Source organism: Lynx canadensis, chromosome D1 (genome assembly GCF_007474595.2).
Source record: "Lynx canadensis isolate LIC74 chromosome D1, mLynCan4.pri.v2, whole genome shotgun sequence".
NCBI lineage: Eukaryota > Metazoa > Chordata > Mammalia > Carnivora > Felidae > Lynx > Lynx canadensis.
Genome location: NC_044312.2, coordinates 16,533,319 through 16,554,148, shown reverse-complemented (window position 1 = coordinate 16,554,148; position 20,830 = coordinate 16,533,319). Strand labels below are relative to the sequence as shown.

At 54.8% G+C, this 20,830-nt stretch overlaps 1 protein-coding gene across 1 annotated transcript; it reads right to left on the bottom strand.

Moving 5' to 3' along the window:
* Window positions 1-362: 362 nt before the first annotated feature.
* On the bottom strand, window positions 363-13,000 carry ABCG4 (ATP binding cassette subfamily G member 4). Its single transcript, XM_032595018.1, is given in 24 exon segments — window positions 363-1,910; window positions 1,913-2,112; window positions 2,277-2,395; window positions 2,562-2,720; window positions 4,047-4,147; window positions 4,244-4,393; window positions 4,396-4,411; window positions 4,638-4,736; window positions 5,962-6,011; window positions 6,014-6,103; window positions 6,272-6,295; window positions 6,298-6,330; window positions 6,333-6,384; window positions 6,514-6,588; window positions 6,590-6,638; window positions 7,783-7,825; window positions 7,828-7,927; window positions 8,128-8,176; window positions 8,303-8,405; window positions 8,408-8,436; window positions 8,561-8,636; window positions 8,639-8,669; window positions 12,748-12,905; window positions 12,908-13,000. Coding segments are annotated over 24 exon segments (2,139 nt in total). The 5' UTR covers window positions 12,993-13,000; the 3' UTR covers window positions 363-1,662.
* Between the last annotated feature and the right edge of the window lie 7,830 nt (window positions 13,001-20,830).

The following is a 20,830-nucleotide window of genomic DNA, read 5'->3' as shown; positions in this document are numbered from 1 at the left end:
ATGAGGAGTCTGGAGGCAGAAGACCCGGTTCCCAGATCTGGCTTCACCTCCATTAGCTAAGGGTCCCTGGGCAAGTTACTTAGCCCACGTCTCAGTTGTCTCATCTGCAAAATGGGTTATCATGAGGGACGATGCAGAGTCGGCATCGGACTTTCTTGAGATAATGAACACAAAGCATTTGTAACATATAAGCATAATACAGGTACTTTATATGCTATACGTTCGCTACCTTGACATGTACTAGCTTGGCTTACCACCCACTGCCACAAACTCCCTAAAGCGCGCACTCCTTCCAAGTGCTTCGAAGACCCCTCACAGCCCGTGGTCCTGGGTGCCACGCCCGTACACATTTCTACACGGCATACTGTATAAATATAGGTTTTATTAATAATGGGTGAAACCCCACAAATACAACTGGCATCTCTGGGTGATGGCGGGAATCCGTGGCAGGACAAGAGAAGGAAGAGTGGTACGTGTACAGAAATCAGGGGGGGCGGGAAAGAGCCCTGGGGGAAGGGGAACTCAGAAGCGGCATGAGCCTTGGACCTACCACAACGGCCAGACATGTTCTGTGTCTGTCGCTCTGGTGCCCAGGGGCCACCTTGGCTGATGGGAAGGGTGTGGAGAGACCCAGACGGGAGTTTGAATGAGCAGCAAGTGGCTGGGGAAGGGGTAAGAGAGTGAGAATACCAGCCTGACGCACAAGAGAGGGGGCATGGGGGTGGCAGGCGGCCAAGGCCAACTGATGCCCGTGCTTGTGCTTGTGTTGGCTCCTGAACTCCAGAGAGATAGTGCCTTGTGCCGCCCCTGACTTGGAGGGGAAGGGAGACTCGGGGGTAGACACCTGCAGATCCTGGAGACACCCCGGGCAGCACCAGCCTCAACCTTACAGTCCAAGCGGCATGCCCAGGAGGAGGCCGGCACTGCCCTTCCCGCAGCTCCCACCGCCACCACTGCCACCATCGCTCCCTCGGAGCCACGGCGGACAGCGAGTGTGTGTAGGTCTGAGATTGCCTGTTCGCATGTATGTGCCCGTTAACTCTGGGGAGGGTAGGGAGTTTTGCAGGACCGGGCAGGAGAAGCAAGAAAGGAAGCTTGGTCTTCTCCTACTCATGCCCCAGAATAAAGTGCGTTCTCCAGTTCCAGTGGCAGGTGAGAGAGAAACACGAACATTATTGCAGAGGTGCCACCAGACCCTACCCCCACCAAAGGGGACGGGGAAGGGTAAACGGGGCGTCCCGTGGCCCCAGGCCTCTCCAATCCCCAGGATTGGGAGGGGCGACCCCAGACAGAAAACCCAGCTTCTGTCCCAGCAGATTGTCCAAGGCGGCCAGGTCTGGGGGTGGGGAGAAGGTGAGGAGGAGGAACAGACTTCCAGAGCCTTCCCTGCTCCGTTCCAGTGTCCAAATGGGACTTCCAGGGGGCCCCACCAGGGCCCAGCCCTGGAACCTGAACCTCAGAACAGTCCAGTTTACAAACACTTGTGTGGCGGGGACCCCCAGAGGAGGCCACTTTGGTCAGTTGTAAGTGGGGGCCTGGAGACCCTGGGGCTCCCAGGCAGACAACAGAGGAGGGTGCCGAGGGCGGGAAGGAGGGCGGCAGCCTCCTAGTGGTCTTTGCATGCAGATGTTGGAGGGACTAGGGAGGAAGCTACAAACTGCATCAACTGGGGAAGACTCCTGGGCATGGCGGGGAGGGCTGGAGCCCCGGTTGCCACGGCCACGGCCGGGAGCGCAGTCCAGCAGCCAGCCTGTGGAGCAGCTGAGAGAGGGGAGGATGGCTGCACCAGCAACCAGTGCCAAAGTCTACGAGGTTTAAAACAGTCCCAGAGGGCTGGGGCTGGGGGCTTCCGCTGCGGGGGCTGGGGCGCAGGCCAGGGCAAGGCTCTATCTCTCTGACTTGACCCGGTAACGGAGCACAAGGTACGCCAGCAGCCGCAAGGCCAGGAAGAAGATGCCCAAGACCAGGAAGTCCATGTAGAGCTTGGCGTCCTCCACATCCAACGCTCGGAGGATACTCTGTGGATTCTGGAAAGGGCAGTGCTCCTCCAGGCAGGTCAGATCTTCTCGATCCATGCCATAGATGGTCAGAATCACACCCTCAAAGCCATACCTAGGCACGTGGGGACATCAGAGCAGGATACAGAGCATAGGTCACTGTTCCCTGGGCAAACCGCCAGGGCCCAGTTGCAACTCTCTCAGCCCTGGGGCCTGGGCTCCTGCCGGAGGGGGGGGGTGGGGGGAGCAGGGACAGATGGTGAGGGAAGGGGCACTGACCTGACATAGGAGAGGTAGGAGCTCCATTGCAGGTAAGTGGGGATGGTCTTGAAGCTGACAAAGAAACCGGAGAACAAGAGGACAGGGATGGCGGTAACTGGGCCCACAAAGGTGGCCACCTGGAGGGGAGGGAAGGGGACCGGGCCATCACAGGAGTGACCAGGATAGACTCAGGACTGAGGCGGCCCCGGGGTTTCCCACAGATCCATTCCTATGCCAGCCCCTGTTTCCTCCCACCAGATCCCGTGCACCGCCCCTCAAGATCCCCAGTGCCGGCTCTCCCACCTGTAGGGAATTGGAGGCGGCTCCAATCAGCAGCCCCAAGACTGGGCCACCAAGGCTGGTGGCAGTGGCCAGGGCTGAGAAGAGCAGGAAGCGACTGGTTTCAGCTGGCTGGCCTGTCATCCAGTACATAATGCTGCAGTATACCACCGGGCACACCACCTGGGAGGGGACACAGGCCTGGGCAGTGGGCCGCGAGCCAGGGGCACGGTAGAAGCCCTAGAACAGCTCTTCCTCGAGCGTCCGTGCTTAGTCCTGTCCCCACGCTCTGTCTGCTGTCCCCGCCCCACCCCCCGAGGCTGACCCATGACCCCTTCCTCCCTGGCTATATGAACCTATTCTCTTCCTCCGGTGTCACCATTTCCATTAGACCCACTCTGACCAGTTCAGGCACGGCGACTTCTCCATATCTGAGCTCCGAAACCTGGACCAGCTTATTCTTTGTATTGTGATTAATTAACTCTACATCGGAAGCACACTTTGTCCCCCTCTGAGCTATCAGCTCCTGGAGGCGGAGTCCAAACCCACGAGTATGGTACGGCAGGCTGCCCCCTGCACAGGGGCACCCAATCGAGAGGCCACCAGAGGCCGAGATCCAGCTGTGCTCTCCCACAAAGCCATGCACCCTGGCGCGGGGCAGCAGCCGCCCTGAGGAAGGGGCATCTTCGTCCAATCTGCACAAAGGTGCCCTCGGGATTACTGGTGGCCCTGGAGCTTGGAAAAGAGTGGCAGTGGCAAAAAAAAACAAAAACAAAAAAAAACCCAAACTGGCTAACATTTAGTGGGCACTTTAGTGCATGCCAAGCACTGTTCTTTTTTTTTTTATTTTTTTAAAATTTATTTTAATGTTTACTTTTGAGAGACAGAGTGTGAGCAGGGGCAGGGCGGAGAGAGAGCGAGTCACAGAATCCGAAGCAGGCTCCAGGCTCTGAGTGCTCAGCACCGAGCCCGACGTGGGGCTCGAGCCCGTGAACCGGGAGACCACGACTGAGCGAAGTCGGACGTTTAACTGACGGAGCCAACCAGGCACCCCTGCCAAGCACTAGTCCAAGTACTTTACACGTATTAACTCATTTAATCCTCAAAAACGACCCTGAGATAGATACTCTCGTCACCCACTTATAGATGGGGACGGGAAGCAGAGAGAGACAGGGGCTAGCTCAACGTCTCCCGGCTACCAAGTAGCACTAAGGCCCCAGGACTCCACCAGCCCCCACTGCCGTGGATAATGATTTACAGAGTCATTCACGGGTTATTATTCTTATCACTGTCTGTCTGTCATCGGTCGTTCCCACAAGAACATAAGTTCCACAAGGTCAGGATTACATCTGTCTTATTCATTGCCGGATCCCAGCGCCTGGTGCACAGTAGGGACTCCCCGCCTATTTGCTAAGTGAAAGGGAAGAGAAAGGATGGCAGGGGACAGGGTTGAGGGAGGCCAGCAAGCAAGTGAGGAAGGAGCCAGGTAGGAGGGAGGAAGAGGCTTACCTGAAAGGGCACGTCGGCCATGGTCTTGGCCAGATAATACGCTTTGAGGCTGTACCAGTAGTTGAGATGCTCCCTCATGAAGACTGCCATCTCTAAGGGGACTGAGGACACAGGCAGATTAGGCACAGCTGTCTGATACCCTGACCCCCCTGTGCCCCCAGCCTCCCCCCCCCCCCGCCCAGGGCAGCTCAGCTCACAGGTGAGCACAGTTGGCATAAGGGCAGCAAACATGAGGAACAGCATGGAGAAGAAGAGGCAGCCGGTGTTGTTGAAGACCTTGCTGGCATCGTTACCGATGTGCAGGTAAAGGAGACCAATGAGCACGCCGATTACCACGTGGGACACAACCGCAGGTGGGTCAGGACCTGGGTGAGGAGAGGGGATGGGCCGCAGGCCAGGGATGAGCAGCCACACTGGGGTAAGAACTCAGAGCTGCCCTCGCGGACCCACAGGACACACAGGGGTACTGGGAGACTGCCGGTGGTGGGGGCTGGGGGGAGGGGGGACATTCCCCTCCCAGCTGCTGAGATCCTATGCCCCCCCAAAGCCCGGCCTCTACCAGCCTCTTCTCCCCCCAACTTGATGCCTCACCGTGTCCCTGAGGATGGACAAGAAGGTCCTCTTGAAAAGGATGCAGAACTGTGTAAGGGTGCTGGTGGCAAAGGTGTGGCTTTCAATGGGATCCACTTCCTGGGGAGAGGACATTGGCTTAGGTGAGCCTGTCCCCACCCACTCACTGCACATCCAGCTCAGTGATGGGAAAACCCCTGAGCCCTTCCTCAGGGCAGGGGTCCTCCAGGTGTACTGATGGAAAATTCCCCACCATTGAGGTGCGTGCCTGGAAGCTGGCCTCAGAGTCATGAACTGGAGCGAGATTCCAAGAGAGAGAGAGAGAGAGAAAGAGACAAGGAACAAGTAAAACGTGGGAGGCAGGAGAGAGCAAGGAGGTCAAGGACACCTGTGGGGGCTAATAGGAGACCCGTCACTCCTCTCTTTACTCCATCAAGAAACCTTTACCCAAGGGCATAATGACAATCATATCTAGCAATGATAATAATGACCGCCTAGCAACAGTAAAGAACCCTTCTGGTTTTGAGGCCAGCATCCATCGTATCAGTTCAGAAGAAAGAATTAACCAGAGGTATATGGCCTCCAGGCACAGCTGGACCAACCAAGGGATTGTAGGAGTGCAACGCCACCAGCTCACAAGTGGTTAATTATCACTACCCTAAAGATATAAGCACCAGATGGACCGAATGAAATCTCTAACATAGAGAACAAAGATTTTTCAGATTACAACTCTCTTGAGGTGGGAAAGATCTCCATCTGCTCCGGACGAAACAGCACCACAGCACCTGCTGGCACGACCTTATGGGTCTACAGTCAACGCCATCCACCTTCTCAAGAGACCCTTGCCCCAACTTTTGGCCTTAAAACCCTCACTGCAAGCCCCTGGGGAGTTTGGGACTTTTGAGCACTAGCTCCCCATTCTCCTGGGTGGACCTACGGTGCACAGACATTTACGTGATGATCTAGTTAGTCCTGCCAATGACCCTGGAGGTAAGTGTCGTCACCCCCAGGCTGCAGATGACAGTAGGACACGTTTTGGCCATGAGGCGAGAGACAGCATCGGTTTGGCTTACCAGGTGGCACCGTGCTGGCACCGAGGACAACACACAGATGCTCAGTAAGAACTTGCTGAACAAATAAATGAACGAGAACGCCAAAGCTCAGAGGTCGAGCAACGCGCCCAGGTCACACAGCTGTTTCATATTAGGTCTACTCCAGTTCGGGTTCTTCCTAGAACCCAGTGGTTGTGATGCCTCTGGGGGAAAGCCTCTTTGGCAGGGCGTTGTCCATGTCCCATCCCCCCTCCCCCACTTTTCCTTCTCTGCCGTCTCCACCCCCTACTCACCTGAGGGCAAGGGGGGCAAGGGGTGGGGACCTCATTCTTCTCTGGGATGTCTTCTTCTCAGCCATGGTACAGAGCCCATTCTGCACAGCCCTGAACAGCATGGGTTGAGGTCTCCGTAATCTCCCAGAGGCCACTTCGATGCCTAGGAGGCACAGAGGGGAAGAGCTTAGCTAGATGCATCCTTGGTCCCAAGGGCAAGCCAGCCCCTCCATGGGTGTGTGGGGAAGGCCAGTGACAGTGAGGCCTCTGCCCCCGAGGAGGCCGGGTGCATGACCCGATCCCCCAGGTTTGGCCCAGCGTCATCACTCACTGAAATCAGCCGGGTTGTGGTAAGTGGGCAGTGCAAGCCGAGCCCCTTCAGGTAGGGATCAGGTTGGTGACCACGCCCTTGAAGATGCACTGACCCTGGCTCAGGATGTAGAGCTGAGGCAGAAAGAGAAGGGTGAGGAAAAACACAGCCAGTGGACCCGGCAGGCCCCACCAGCACCTCTACTGATGCCCTGCTCTCTCCCCGTTGCAGGCCAGGCACGTGTGAGGCCCAGAGACCCTCACCTTGTCGAACATCTCAAAGAGCTTGGCACTGGGCTGGTGGATGGTGCAGATGATGGTACGGCCCCCCTGGGCCAGGGGACTTCATGAGGGACACCACTTGGAAACAGGAGGCGCTGTCCAGACCACTGGTCCAGAGAAAGGGGGTGGGGTGGGGTGAGGTGGGCAGAGCCAAAGAAGGGAGTGTTTGGGGTGGGGCGGCTGCTATGAAGGGGCTGGAGCTGGCAAGGAAGGGAGTCACTCTGGCCATCCCCGTAGCCTGTACATACTGGACGATTCAGGCGTTTGGAGTTACCAAGAGGCCCAGAGCACCACTCAGTTCAACAAGCAAATATCCAGCGAGCACCTGTGAAGGCCAGGCACTGGGATTACGGGTGATGGATAACTAAGACAGACTCCGGTCCAGAGGGAGGGAGAGAGAAGCGCACAGATCACTTGAGATAATGTGGAACGTGGCGTGACAAAGAGGGGAGGGTTCAGGTCTGCCTACAGGGGTTGGAGGGCAGTCAGAGAAGTTTGCCGAGTGCATGTGGAAGAAGAAGGAGCTATGCCAGCTCTGGTGGAAGGGCAGGCATGGAGGCGAAGGGCATTCAGGCACAAGACACAGCATGTGCAAAGCTTAGGGGCAGGAAAACACATGTCCGGCCCAGGGAATTATAAGCAATTCAGTGTTATTAGAGCATAAAATATAAGACGGCATGAAGCAAGATGTGAGGCTGGAGAAGTAGGTTCAGACCAGGACCTTGTAAGTCCTCTGATTTTATTAGGAGGGCAAATGGGAACCGTTGGGTGTGTTTTCAAGCAAGGGAGTGAGAATTGCCAGACTTGTCTTTTAGAAAGCTCTCTCTGGCTGCACTTTGGAGGAAGGATTGGCTGGAGGAGACTGGAGGCAAGAGATAGGAGTCGGTTGCAGAAATGCGGGCAAGAGCAGCTGATGTCCTGAACTTAGGCAGGAGCGCTAGGGATGGGGGTGGGGCAAATCTGAGAGACGGAGAAAGGAGGGTAGAATCCGCAGGATTTGGTGACTGATTGGCTGTGGGGAAGAGAAGGAGAGGGAGGCATCAGTCAAGGAGGACGTGGGATTTCTGCCTGCATGAAGGATGGGGCTGCTACGGCAATAGGATTGGCAGGGACGGACGAGGAGTAAGCCCTTATCTTGGCCCCGGGAGGCTGCGAAAGCGGACTCTGGTCTCCAGCAAGTGGAGCAGATTCCCCGGGCTCAGGGCTGAGAGGAGGGGGCATCCTGCTGGGCGAGGAGGGGGGAGAAACTACCTGGTGGGTTCGTCAAAGAACATGACCGGCGGGTTGTTGACAGCTCCAGGGCGATGGCCAGACGCTTCCTCTGCCCACCGGAGAGCAGGGCCGTCCTCGTGTGGGAGCAGGACATCAGGCCCAGTGCTGTCAGGATCTCCGTCACCTGGCCCAGGCCCCACCCCCATCCCAGGTCAGCTTCAGAGTCTCCGCTCCTCCCCACCCCCACACCGCCCCAACTAAAGAAGTCTTCCCTTAAGTCCACTGTCCCCCCCCGGGCCCCCCCCCCCCAACTCGGGGCTCTAGGACTCAGAAACACACACAGGGCAGCCGTCCTGTTCTCACCCCTGTCTCTTCCCCACTCACCAGTTCCTTCTTCACCTCTTGCTTCTCACTCAGCTTCAGGTTAGCAGAGGACCTGAGGCCCAGAGAGTAGGCGGGTCAGAGTGTGTGTGGGAGGGGGGCCCTGCCTCGACCCCCGAGGATGGGGGCGGGGGGACAGAAGCGGGGGCTGGGAGGAGGAGGCGGCCATCCAGCCCTCACCATCATGGCTTCCAACACCGTCAGGTGTGGGAGCAGCATGTCTTCCTGCATGATGTAACAGGACATCTTGCGGAAGGTCCTCAGTTCCCGCGGCCTCCCGTGACCAGGATCTGCCCCTTCATGCCAGACTCCCTGGAGGAACATTGGTCGCGGGTGGGGGGTCAAGGCCACTTCAGATCCCCTTCTGGGCTCTCCCGGGGATCCGGATCCGTCCTCCCGGCCCCTTTCCCCGCTTCCGCCCCAGCCGCGTCCTCACCTGTACCCTGCCAGGATGTTCATGAATGTGGACTTGCCAGCCCCCGAGGGGCCCATGATGCCGATCAGCTCCCGCGGCAGAATTTACCCGACAGGCACTTGAGGAGGGTCTTAGCACCCAGTGAGGGAGGGAGGCACTTCTGATCAGGGTTGCAGTGAACAGAGGAGCCCCAAACTCTTAGCAGCGGCCATGGCTTTTATTGAAATAGGAGTCCCTACTCAGGGTAAACTGATTCGGACGGAGGAACGACCTTCAGCAGCAACAGTATTCACACCCTCTCATCCTGGTCCCTAGAAATGGCCACTCCTAATGTCGAAGCATCAGAGGTGACCATACTCTTCGTAGGCTATGAAAAACCTCCACACCTCATGGATGGTCGCGGCGAGCGGGTCAAGCTTATAGACGACCCCGCTCCCCTTCGTACACACAGCAGTGACCCTCACTGCCTCCAGGAAGATTTTCCCAACGATCAGCCCGAGTGAGCTGGTCGAATGTCCTCGGTGTTCCCATAGCGCTTTGCATATGCCAGCACGGTGGCTATTTGATGCGCCTGTCTCTCACCCCCTCCCCCCCCAGCCTCTTAGTCTGTGAGCTGCTTGGGGGCAGAGTCTGTGGCTTGCTCATCTTTGTAACCTCAGGAGACCGTCTGGCAGGTACTAGGTGCTCAGTAAGTGTTCCCGGAGTGAGTGTTCTCAGAGCTTTTGCCTCATTCTGGAAAAGCCTTGTGCTCCCTTGGCCCCCTAGGCTTGTCTCTGCAGCCCCTAACGTGGCCCAGTAACATCTCATCATTCATTCACTCGTTGGGAGGAGCATATGCATTAAGAGCACCGATTTGGAGTCAGGTGGATCTAGGTTCAAATTCTGGCTCCACACTTACCAGCTGTGTGACCTCAGGCAAGTTGCTTAACCTCTCTGAGCTCCAGGTCCCTCATCTGTAAAATGAGGATGATAGTACCTATCTCATAGGGTTGTTGTAAAGAGTCAATGAGATAATATATGTAAGGCATATGACACAGTGCTTGGCACATAGAGTATATTTAAAAAATGACATTTTATCATTAATTCCATTTGACAAATGTTTTTGATATCCACTACATTCCAAGCTCTGTACCAGACACTGGACAAAAAAAAAAAAAAAAAAAAAAAAGGAAGAAGATACATTTCCTGCTTTCAAGAAAGTCATAATCTGGGGCACCTGGGTGGCTCAGTCGGTTGAGCGTCCGACTTCAGCTCAGGTCACGATCTCACAGTCTGTGAGTTCGAGCCCCGCGTCAGGCTCTGTGCTGACAGCTCAGAGCCTGGAGCCTGGAGCCTGCTTCAGATTCTGGGTCTCCCTCTCTCTCTGCCCTTCCCCGCTCATGCTCTGTCTCTCTCTGTCTCTCAAAAATAAATAAACAAACATTGAAAAAAAGAAAGAAAGAAAGTCATAGTCTAGGTAAAAATGGTGGGAACGTCTGTGGATCTAAGGAAAGATAAAATAAGGGTTATAATAGAAGCACAAGTAATGCACAATGAGAATGCAGAAAATGGAACTGAGGAGAGTGGAGGGGCAAGGGAAATATCAAATGGCTTCCTGGAAGAAGTGGCAATTGAGCTAAGTCTTGAAGGATGCTCAGCACTCAAAATGGAGAGGAAAGTCAGAGGCTCGCCAATCCTTGGAAGGAGGAGCTCTGCCATGTGAGAGAATATAGAACACAATCCAGGAAGCAGAGGTCAGAGACTACAGGGAGTCACCCGGGAAAACAAGGTAGAGAGGAAGGAGGAAGCCCATGAGACCAGCCTTGCCTCGTATGCTTGCAGACCTGCCTCAGTGAGGCAGAAACACCAATCTCCCACCGAGATTTTGTTCATTACCACCCTCCTCCGACCCCCACTGAGCCCCACTCCCTCCCACAATACCTCCTTAGCATAGACAGCGAAGGGATGTGATCTTTCACTCTCCCTCCACAGCACCCAGCTATCCCTCTGGACGCATCCATTCAGAAGGAGGCTCAGCTGCTGTCCACTCTGCGGTCCTGATCGCACCGACGGCCTGGATAGTGCTTTCCCGTTTATAACTCATTACCCGGGTTGCTGCTACAGCAACATGGACGAGCCAACTGGGCCCAGGGACATCCAGTGACTCACCCAAGGTCACACAGCAAGTTCTTCACTGGGAGAGGGCAAGTCACAGGTTCTATCCCTCTGCCTCAGTCATTATGACCATCAATCCGAAAGACGTGTGGTTGTATACTCCAGCAAACGCCTTTCAGAACCACTCACAGGAAATGATTTCTTTGCAGGGGAGGAAACTGGCAATGATGAACCTTCCTCTCATTTAATCACAGCCAAGCACTAGATTGGACACTGATGCCTAATACAAATATCATCTTACACTTGCCTTTCACAAAGCATTTCCACAGATAATGTCTCAGCTAAGCCTGTGCAATGACATTTCTTATCACCCCTATTCACAGATGAGGAAAGTGAGGCCAAGAGAGGGTAAGCAGATGGCCCAAGGTCATCTTCCAGTGGACAGGTGGCTAGGAACCCAGTCTTTGAACCCCTGCTGTTCCATAGCTGCTCTTCATGGGACGCATCAGGGTTCTAGTCCTGCCTCAGTCAGGAACTCTCTTGCAATTCTGTCAAGTCCTGTCAAAATCAGGACAGTAACATCTCCTCCCAAGGCATAACAGGGTTATTGTGAATGTTAAGTGAGGTATTTAATAATAACTAATAGGAAAGTGTTATGAAAACAAGAAACACCATAATAATTAGGGGAAAAGGGCGGCAAATCCTTACCTGGGAAAGGCAGAAACTACCCTCTCTCTACGTCCCTCTCTCTTTTTCCTCTCTGCCCACCTCTAATTTCTCTAATTGCTTTCTGTCCTCCAGACAAGGGAGAGGGACTCCAGTGAAAAGACAAGTCAAAGAGAGGAGGACAGAAGACAAAGAAAAGGGCAAGGGGCAGAAGAGACAGCAAAGTGGACAGTGGAGAGTATGGGGCTGGCGAGGTCAAAGGAGAAAGGACCTGGTCAGAGGTGCCAATTTGTGACGGGTGGGTGGGTTGAAGCAACCGGTCCATCTAACTACATTTCTTTCTTTCTCTACACATCTCCTTGAAACTGAGGAAACGAGAGGGCTAAGGACATAATGGCTACCTCTTCATTTTGCCCAGAGCTGGTCTCGGGGCGGAGAGGCTGCTCAGGGACGGGCACCGGGCAGGGGGCCCAGAGGCCTCAGTTGCCATTGGCTCAGGCCCCGTGACCTTTTGGTCACTCATGGAGTGAGTGGGGAGTACAGAGACAGCTCATGCTTGGTCCTGCTCGGAAGCACCCCAAACTTATTCTTAAATCTCAGAGAACAATGTCCCAGCTCCACCCCTCGTCCACACCCAGCTCTGGGGGAAAACAAAAACAAAATAAACCCCAGCTTCTCTATTCCCAGCTCAAGCTGCCCGTGGCCGGCCAGGGGCAAGGGATCCAGAGGCGATGGCGAGGGTTCCAAGGAACTCAGAGCCCCAGCCCTTCCCCACCTGTGCTGATGAGAGAAAAGAGGAGGGGATGGGAATTGGTGTACCAGGGAAGTTAAGAGACGGGAAAAACAATACGCAGAGAGCAGGAAAACCTGGCTTCTGGTCCCGGCTCTGCCACGTATGAGCTGTGTGGCATTGGACAAGTTACTCAACTTCCCTGGACCTCAGTTTCCTTATTAGTGACGTGAGGATGTCATCTCTCTTGCTAAACCCTCACCCTCCCTGCCTTGGAGGACTTCAGCGAATGGAGTAAGATGACAGGAATGAGAACATCTTTTAGGATTAGCAGTGTTTTGTGGGTACAAGGATGTTGCTAACCGCTGGGGAAACCTGTGCAACACAGCCCCCCACTTCCTCGCACCAGCCCTCAAAGGCAGGAATTCTACCTAAAAAAAAAAAAAGGAAAACTCCGCAAGAGTCACTGAACCCCCCCCCCCCGAGGTCATCATGTCAACTTAGAGGGAGAAAGCTCCAGTAGCCAGTTGAACCTAGAGTCCCACACAGTGCTCACGGGTGTGGGGGGAGCACAGCCCCGCCGCCTCGACTGTGTGCATAGCCAGCGGGTTGAGACTTCAGTGCTCCCACAGGGGCCCATGGTGCGGAACAGGGGACTCCCAGACCTCCTGCTCTCCACGAGGCGACTCCTGGGGGCCACAGCTCCCCACCAGACTGCTCCCTTACCCCGTTTGCGCCAGCAGGGCCCCTCCCGCACGGAATAGGACAGCTCCACGAACTCGATGTCCACTGCTGAGCGCTTGGGTAGGTGGGAGAAGCGCTGGGCTTCGGTGATGTGGTTCTCCACCTTCTTCAGGTGCGTGGTCAGCATCGGGGCTCCGCCCCGTCCTCCAGCGCCACGGCCATGGCCACGGCCCCGGGTCCTAGTCCACAGCCCACGGCCTCCAGCGCCTTCTCCGCCATCACGCCGCCGGCCTGCCGGGAGAGGCCTGCTCGGTTCGGCGGAGACCCCCAAGCCTTGGCTCAAACCTCCCTCGCCTTCTAATGCTCCCCCGCCCCCACTCCCCCCTCTTTCTCAGGGCAGATCGGCTACGGAGAGCACCCCACTCCCCACCGCCAGAGCGTCTGCCCCCTCCTGCCCCCCCCCACTCCCGGCGCAGCAACGCTCGGTTCCGACCTCTCCTCGGTCCGGCCAGCCCCAGCTCCGGCTCCAGCCTGGCCGCAGCCCGACCCCTACGAGCCCTCACCCGCTCCCCCCCTCCCCGCGGTGGCTCTAATCTCCTTACCCCGCAGGCCAGCAGCCCCTGGGGACTGGAGGGTTGGGGACGGGGAGGAGGAGGGGCGGCCCGCGGAGGCTGCCCGCTAGCTGGTCTGGGTAGCCGGGTGCGCGCAGGGCGGACCGGGGGGAAGGCGGAGGAAGAGGAGGCTCTGGGCCTCCCGCAGCATCCCCCTCCCCATCCCCGGGCGCGACGCCCGGCCCGCCCCTCCCGCCGGCGCCCCGGGGCCCCGGCGGCCGCACCACCCCACCCAAGACCTCCCCCCTCCACCGCCGCGCCAACTAGCCTCCCGCGCGGGCTCCCCCCTCCCCATCTCCCGCGTGCCTAGTCACCTTGATGCGCCCCCGGGCCGTGCGGACCGGAAGCTTGGCGCTGCCGCGGCCGGGGATGGAGACTCTCCGGGCCCTTCTCACCTGCCTCCGGCTGCGGCACCGCGGCCCGGCTCCCGGTCCCGGCGGCGCGGGCCGGGGCGGGGCCGGGGCGGGGCGGGCACCGGGGGGCCCGTCCCCAGTCCGCCGAGAGATGACAAGAATGGGGAGGGCGAGGGGGGCGCGCCCCGACTCGGCTGGGCTGCGCACACCCGGTTCCCGGAGCCCGTCCCGGGCGCTGTGTCCTCCCGAGCCCGCCGGGCGACTGCGCTCTGCTCCCAGCTACTGCTTGCCGGTCCCGCTGTTCTTAAAGGGCCCGCGCGGCCCCGCAGCCGCGGGGGGCGAGCAAGGCGAGGGGACGGCGGTGCCGGCGACGCGGAGGCCGGAGCCAGCGCAGGTGTGGCCCCGGGACTGGGGGGTTGGCGACGAAAGGCCACTTGAAGACAGGAAAGGAGCTGAAGTCGTGCAGTGGGGACAAGTCCCTGGATTACATACTAGATGACGGTGGTGCGTATATGTGGGTGTGGGCATTAGGTGCAGATGCCATCTCTCTCAAGGGATTGTGAAAGCTGTCAGACTGCGCGCGCACGCACGCACACACACACACACACGCCATCAGTTTCCCTCGGTTTCTGGCCCTTGAGCTCAGGCTTCCCCCGGGATTCCCCAAACTAATAAAAGGCTTTGAAAGCTAGTCTTGGGATATCCTCCTCCCCTTTCCCCACACCACCCCCACTTTCGCTCTCTAAGCTGGAGGAAACTAGTTAAGAAGGAAGGAGAGTGGATGCCTTGGGAGAGCTTGAAAGGAGCTCCAAGGTTAAGGTGGTACTTAGAGCTCAACCTGCTTCAGACATCTTTATTCTCCCAGGCAATTCAGGCCTTTAAGACAGGCACAAGCCTTATACACAACCATATGCACCAGGCATGTACAAGGGCTCACAGACACGGCCTTCCGCATCTCCTAGCACACATGTGCGTTCTCTCCCTCACCCCACAAGCCTTCAAATGCAGGTCTCCAGAACGCTCTGGGCTTTCCCCTGCTTTGCTCCTTACTCTTGCTCCTCTTGGTCCCTGCTTGCCCCAGACCCATCTTCTAGGGGATAGGTTCCAGTTGAGACGTGTGACCTGAGCTTTTAAGTTCCCACCTGTCACAGGGCAAAGGCAGATGGGAGGGGAGGCTGCTGGTGCTGCAGCCACCTTCTTACTGCAGCAGTTGAGAGGTTACTAGCAGCTCAAACCTCTCCCCTGCTCATCAGCCCCTCCTCCAGCCTCTCCAGCGCATGAGCGCCCCGAGGCTGGCAGCCTCTTCAAGACACACCAGGCTCCACCCTGTAACTGTAACTTCAGTGGGTTTCGGATCCAGCCCTCCTTACCTTCCCCCCCACCCCATGCCCTACATCACCGCCGTTCCTCAGGACCAACGTTCTCCTCTCCAGATGGACCCTCCGTTCTCCAAGTTCACTCCAATGCCCTAGTATAGACTCCCCATCGCGCAATGGTTGCATTCATTGAGCGATCATTATGGACCTGGCGTTATCTGACTTCATTCTCCCATGTCCTCATGCGGCAGGCATTACAACCTCTCTTTAGAAATAAAGAAACATGCGACAACGTGGTTGGAACTGGAGTGTATTATATAAGCGAAGTTAGTCAGAGAAAGACAAATATATGACTTCACTCACATGTGGAATTTAAGATACAAAACAGACGAACATAAGGGAAGGGAAGCAGAAATAATATAAAACAAGGAGGGGACAAACCATAAGAGACTCTTAAATACAGAGAACAAACTGAGGTTGCTGAAGGGGTTTTGAGTGGGGGGGGGGAAGGGCTAATTGGGCAAGAGGCATTAAGGAGGACACTTGTTGGGATGAGCACTGGGTGTTATACACAGGGGATGAGTCACTGGATTCTACTCCTGAAATCATTATTGCACTATGTTAACTTACTTGGATGTAAATTTTAAAAAATAACAAATTTAAAAGAAGGAAAGAAGAGAAGGTGAAGGAAGGAAGGAAGGAAGGAAGGGAAGGAAAGAGAGAAAAAAAAAGAGAAGAAAAGAAAGAAAAAGAAAGAGAAGAAAGAAAAGAAAGAAGAAGAAAGAAAAAGAAAGAAGAAGAAAGAAAGAGAAAGAGAAAGAGACAGCATAGGAGGTTGGTTAAGCAATGTGCCCAAGAGGACACATCAGCAGCAGAACAGGGCTTGAATCCTGAAGTTTTTGCTTTTACCCACCTGCTATGGGGCCTCTCAGAACCCTATTCTCAAATGGACTCCCTCCCTCCCTCCTGTTTTCTAGACAGGCTCTTCCATTCTCCCAAGATAACCACATCTTAATGACACTCCCCTCCTTTCCCTGGCGTACAGCTTTCCAATTCTCAGGAAAATGTTCTCCCCTTTCTTAGGAACACAGTGTCCCCCTTTCCTCGGGACAGGCTTCCCCAGCTTCAGAGACCAACATTTCCAAGTGTTCCATCAGCTTTCCACACCATAGGATTTACACCCCATGCCCCAGAGCCGTGGTCCTCAGCCTTGGCTACGAGTTAAACATCACTTGGGGGATGTCTAGAAACTATGTCTAGATAGTACCGCAAACCAGTTAGTCCTGATCTCAGGACTCAGCTCTTAGTGTTTTTAAAAAGCTCCCCGGTGGACCCCACTGGGTAGGAAGTCGAGAGCCCCTGCCCTAATTGAACCTTCCATCCCCTGGGTTTGAACACGTGCCATGGACCCATGAAAGTCCTCCCTCTTCCCTAGAACAGACCTTCCCATTCTCTAGGGCACCCTCTCCCCATTTTGTGAGCACATCTTCCATGTCCTGAATCTGGAGTCAGTTATCTGCTTTCTGATTTTGATGCTTTGATTCATTCTGTGTTCTTAAGCAACTTTCTCCACCTCTCTGAGCTTCATCCATGAAATAGAGATGATAAAAATTCCTGCAGATCGGCCTCAAAAGAGTCTCATGAGGTTCAAATGTCCAAGACCTTAGTGTTTATTCTCAAGAATAGATCGTACATCCTTACTCTCCAGGCCAGGCTTACCATGGTTCATTTTATTTCCCCCAGAAGAAGCTCCCATTTTCTTGGCAAAGGAGGGAAACTACATTTATTGAATGCCTACTATGTGCTAGGCACGTGGCATAACCACGTGACCTCTGAAAAGAGCTAGGTCTGTATCTTTCTCCCCTGGATTCCTAGAACTTGGACACAGAAAGTACTCAATAGCTATCAGCTGCCTGAATGGTCTAACCAGTCCGCATGGCAATTTTATGAGGTCAATATTATCCTCCCTCGTTTCAGATAAGGAAACTGACGCTCAGAAACGTCAAGCACAAGTATGAGTTGATGTGATGGCTCCAGAGATCCATGTCAGAATCATCTGGCGGGCTTGTTAAAACAAATTGTTAGCCCTACCCCCAGACTTTCTGACTCAGCATCCGCAGTGGGGCCAGAGAATTGGCATCTCTAATAAGTCCCTAGGTGATGCTGATACTGCTAGTCTAGAGACCACACTTTGAGAACCATTGCTCAAGAGACCCTTCATTCCTCAGTCCAGACCTCATCATTCCCAGAACAATCCCCCTATCACCTACCAAGGACTTTCCCTCAGAGTGGACCTGCTCCCTCTTCCCCAAATAGTCCTCCTCCATTCCCTGAGACTGATCCTTTTCTTTCTCTGAGACCTCCCCAGTTCCCATCCCAGACCCTTCCCCCCTTCCCAAGAGGGAGCCTCCAAACAGGGCAGGCTCCTTAGACCCAGAAAGGTAAGGGTTGATGATAATTGGCTTACGAGGAACAAGGCAGAAGCAGAAAACTCCTGTCTCAGCTTAGTGCCAGGAGTTAATCTAGCAGACGGGTGCTCTGGGCAGGGATTTGTGGGAGAAGCAGTTGGTAAGGAGCTTTATGTACCTATGGCAAAAGGGGGGTAGCAGTGTCCTATGGGACCGGGGGAGGAACTGGACTGGGGACTCTGGAACCAACTCAGTTCTGTTCCCACCACCCCAGGCCACTCATCCGCGGGGCCTCCTTTGCCCACGGCACTAGTCTCTCGTCCTCGGCAAGAATGGTTTTAAAATGTATTTATCAATAGAAGGACCCTCTGCTGGCCACTGGGGGAAATGCAGCTCAGGACTGGGAATGAGGGGTGGATTAAGAGGGAGGCTGACCCGAGCCCTCCCCTACCCAAGGCAGGAAGCAAAGGTGGGCGTAGGCTCGAATCTGGACGGTGGAGGGGGGTACCTGCGAGGCAGAGCCCCTGCTGTTGCTTTCTAAAGGATCTTTATTCTTTTAAAATTATAAAAATACAGGGGGACTTGCGTGGCTGAGTTGGCTAAGCGTCTGACTTCCGATCAGGTCAGGATCGTACCAGTCCTGAGTTCAAGCCCCGTGTGGGGCTCTGCACTGACAGCATGGGCCTGCTTGGGATTCTCTCTCCCTCCCTCTTTCTCTGCCTCGCCCCCATTCACGTGCTCTGCTTCTCTCTCTCTCTCAAAATAAATAAATAAAAAAGTGTAGTAAGTAAGGGGTCAGTCAGTTAAGCGTCAGACTGACTCAGGTCATGGTCTCAGAGTTCAAGCCCCAAGACCCCTTGAGACCCGCATCGTTCAAGCCCCGATCCCTGCGTCAGGCTCTTGGCTCTCGGCTCTCGCCTATCAGCATGGAGCCCACTCCAGATCCTCTGTCCCCCTCTCTCTCTGCATGCCCCCTCGCTTTCGGTCTCAAAAGTAAATATTTTTTTAAGGTGTAACACATACCTCTCCATCTCTCCCCTGCTATGTTGTACCACTCCCTTTTGCTAAGAAGAAAATGAGGGGACCTCCAAAGCTGCAAAATGTCAAGGGTCACTACCCAAGAGTCTCTCTTTTTCCTTCTGATCCCACACACCCCCCTCCTCTTAGTCTCAGCTCGTTTCTTCCCTTACAACTTGAACCTCCACCACACCTCTTGGTTATGCGTGTCCTTTGCATGGAACCAGCCTTGAGTGGGTGTCGCCCAGTGGTTCTCTGGCGTCGGTTCCCCTTGTGAGACAGGACCCACTCCACTGGAGGGGGCACAAAGGCCTCTGCAGGTGGGTGTTTCCCTTGGACTCTTCCACTCCTGTGACATGTCTCCGCTCTGCAGCCTTCTTTCTTTCTTTCTTTCTTCTTTCTTTCTTTCAACGTTTATTTATTATTAAGAGACAGAGAGACACAGAGTGTGAGCAGGGGAGGGATAGAGAGAGGGGGGAGACACAGAATCCGAAGCAGGCTCCAGGCTCCGAGCTGTCAGCACAGAGCCCGACGCGGGGCTCGAACTCACAAACTGCAAGATCATGACCTGAGCCGAAGTGGTCACCCAACCAACTGAGCTCCCCAGGCGCCTCAGAGCAGCCTACTTCTTTTAGATGTACTGTGGACTCTGAATAGCTCCATTTAAAAATGTCCCCTTTCTGACCACAAGCATTCCCCTCTGCCCTCTAATCTTCAGAAGCCTCATCGGAACCTCTAATGCTTTGTTTTTTGGCTTTTTTTTTTTTTTTTTTTTAACTAAGCTCTATGCCCAACATGGGGCTTGAACTCATGACCCTGAGATCAAGAGTTGCATGCTTTATCGACTGAGCCAGCCAGGTGCCCTGAAACTTCCAGTGCTTTGATCCTAACCACTACCTTCTGGTCTCTCAGGGGCTCCCTGTCCAGTCTTCTCCAGCTGCTCTAATTACCCTGTTCCTTGGCCCGACGCCATCCACGTCCTGGGGGTGGGTCAACCCAGCGGTCTGTCTTCTGCTTTTGCTCCAGGGGTGCTGGTATCTGCTACAAAAAAGTACCTGGTTGTGGTGAATTTGCCAGTGCCTGATCTTGGCCTTCGACCATCAGCTGATCTCACTCTTTTATCTTTTAATGGCGATTCTTATCACTCTCCTCAAAACTTTAATTCCTACTTCCTCAAGGAAATAGAGACAACCAGATGTGAAAGCTTTCTCACCCCTCCCATTCATCCCTCCTTCCCTTGCTCAAAAGGGGTGTCTCCATTCCTTCCCCAAGTGTCATTTATCTACTTGTCCTCTCTATTCCTTGCCCGGTCAAGAAATGCAAGCTATTAAGCGTGAAGAGTTGCCAGCATCCACCAACCTTGCCTCTCAGCCTCAACTCCTGCTGTTGAAAAGGAGGGCTGTGCTCCTTATTCCCGAAGTGCATCATGGGATTCCTGCCCTTGAGCAAAACTCATCCATTCATCTACCATTCACTATACCTATATTCGATAGGTCGTAACCTTACGGAAATGACCCGATTCCCCATGACCATTCCTCCCTCTCCTCATCTTGGGGAATCATTTCTCTTCTATACCTTAGTCAGCTCTCCTGTGCTCTTCTCTGAGACTGTGGACTTGCCCCAAGAGAAAAGAAGCATTTGCTTCCACACTCCTGGGCCGCCTGCCTTCTCTTTGTACCCCCACTCTTTAAGGGACAGTAAGGTAGGTTGTCTCCTTAATCTTCAGACACCATGATGTCTGACGTATGGGCTGATTCTGGATGAAACCCTAAGGTAATCAAATTAGCAGTGTCATCGCCCTACCTCCAAAGTCCTGCGCTGACCCAGCCCCAGCCTCTGATATCCTTCCATAGGCCTCTAGTTGCTTCGATTCAATAACCCCTCATGCTAGCTCCGGTGCTTTCTAACCTATGCATGCTGAGCCCAGAATCCCCTTCCCCCGAAGAACTGGATTCACGAGGTAGCAAGCCAGAACCTCTTCCGCTGTCCCCATGGTACAGAGCATGAGATCTGGTGTGGGTGTAACAGTCAAGACTGGTAAGGGAGGTACTTTACATAAGGGATTGGCTTGATCCTCAAGACACTGCTCAACTGAGGAAAGGACGGCATCAGGGATGCTGGAGGGGGCAGCCTGAGCCACTGCTTAGAGCACCAGTAAGGGGGCGCCTGGGTGGCTCAGTCGGTTAAGCATCTGACTTCAGCTCAGGTCATGATCTCACACTCCCTGAGTTCGAGCCCCGCGTCGGCTCTGTGCTGACAGCTCGGAGCCTGGAGCCCGCTTCGGATTCTGTGTCTCCCTCTCACTCTGCCCCTCCCCTGCTCATGCTCTGTCTCTCTCTGTCTCGAAAATAAATAAAAACGTTTAAAAAAAAATTTTTTTTGTTAGCTTATTTTATTGTAAGAATACACAGC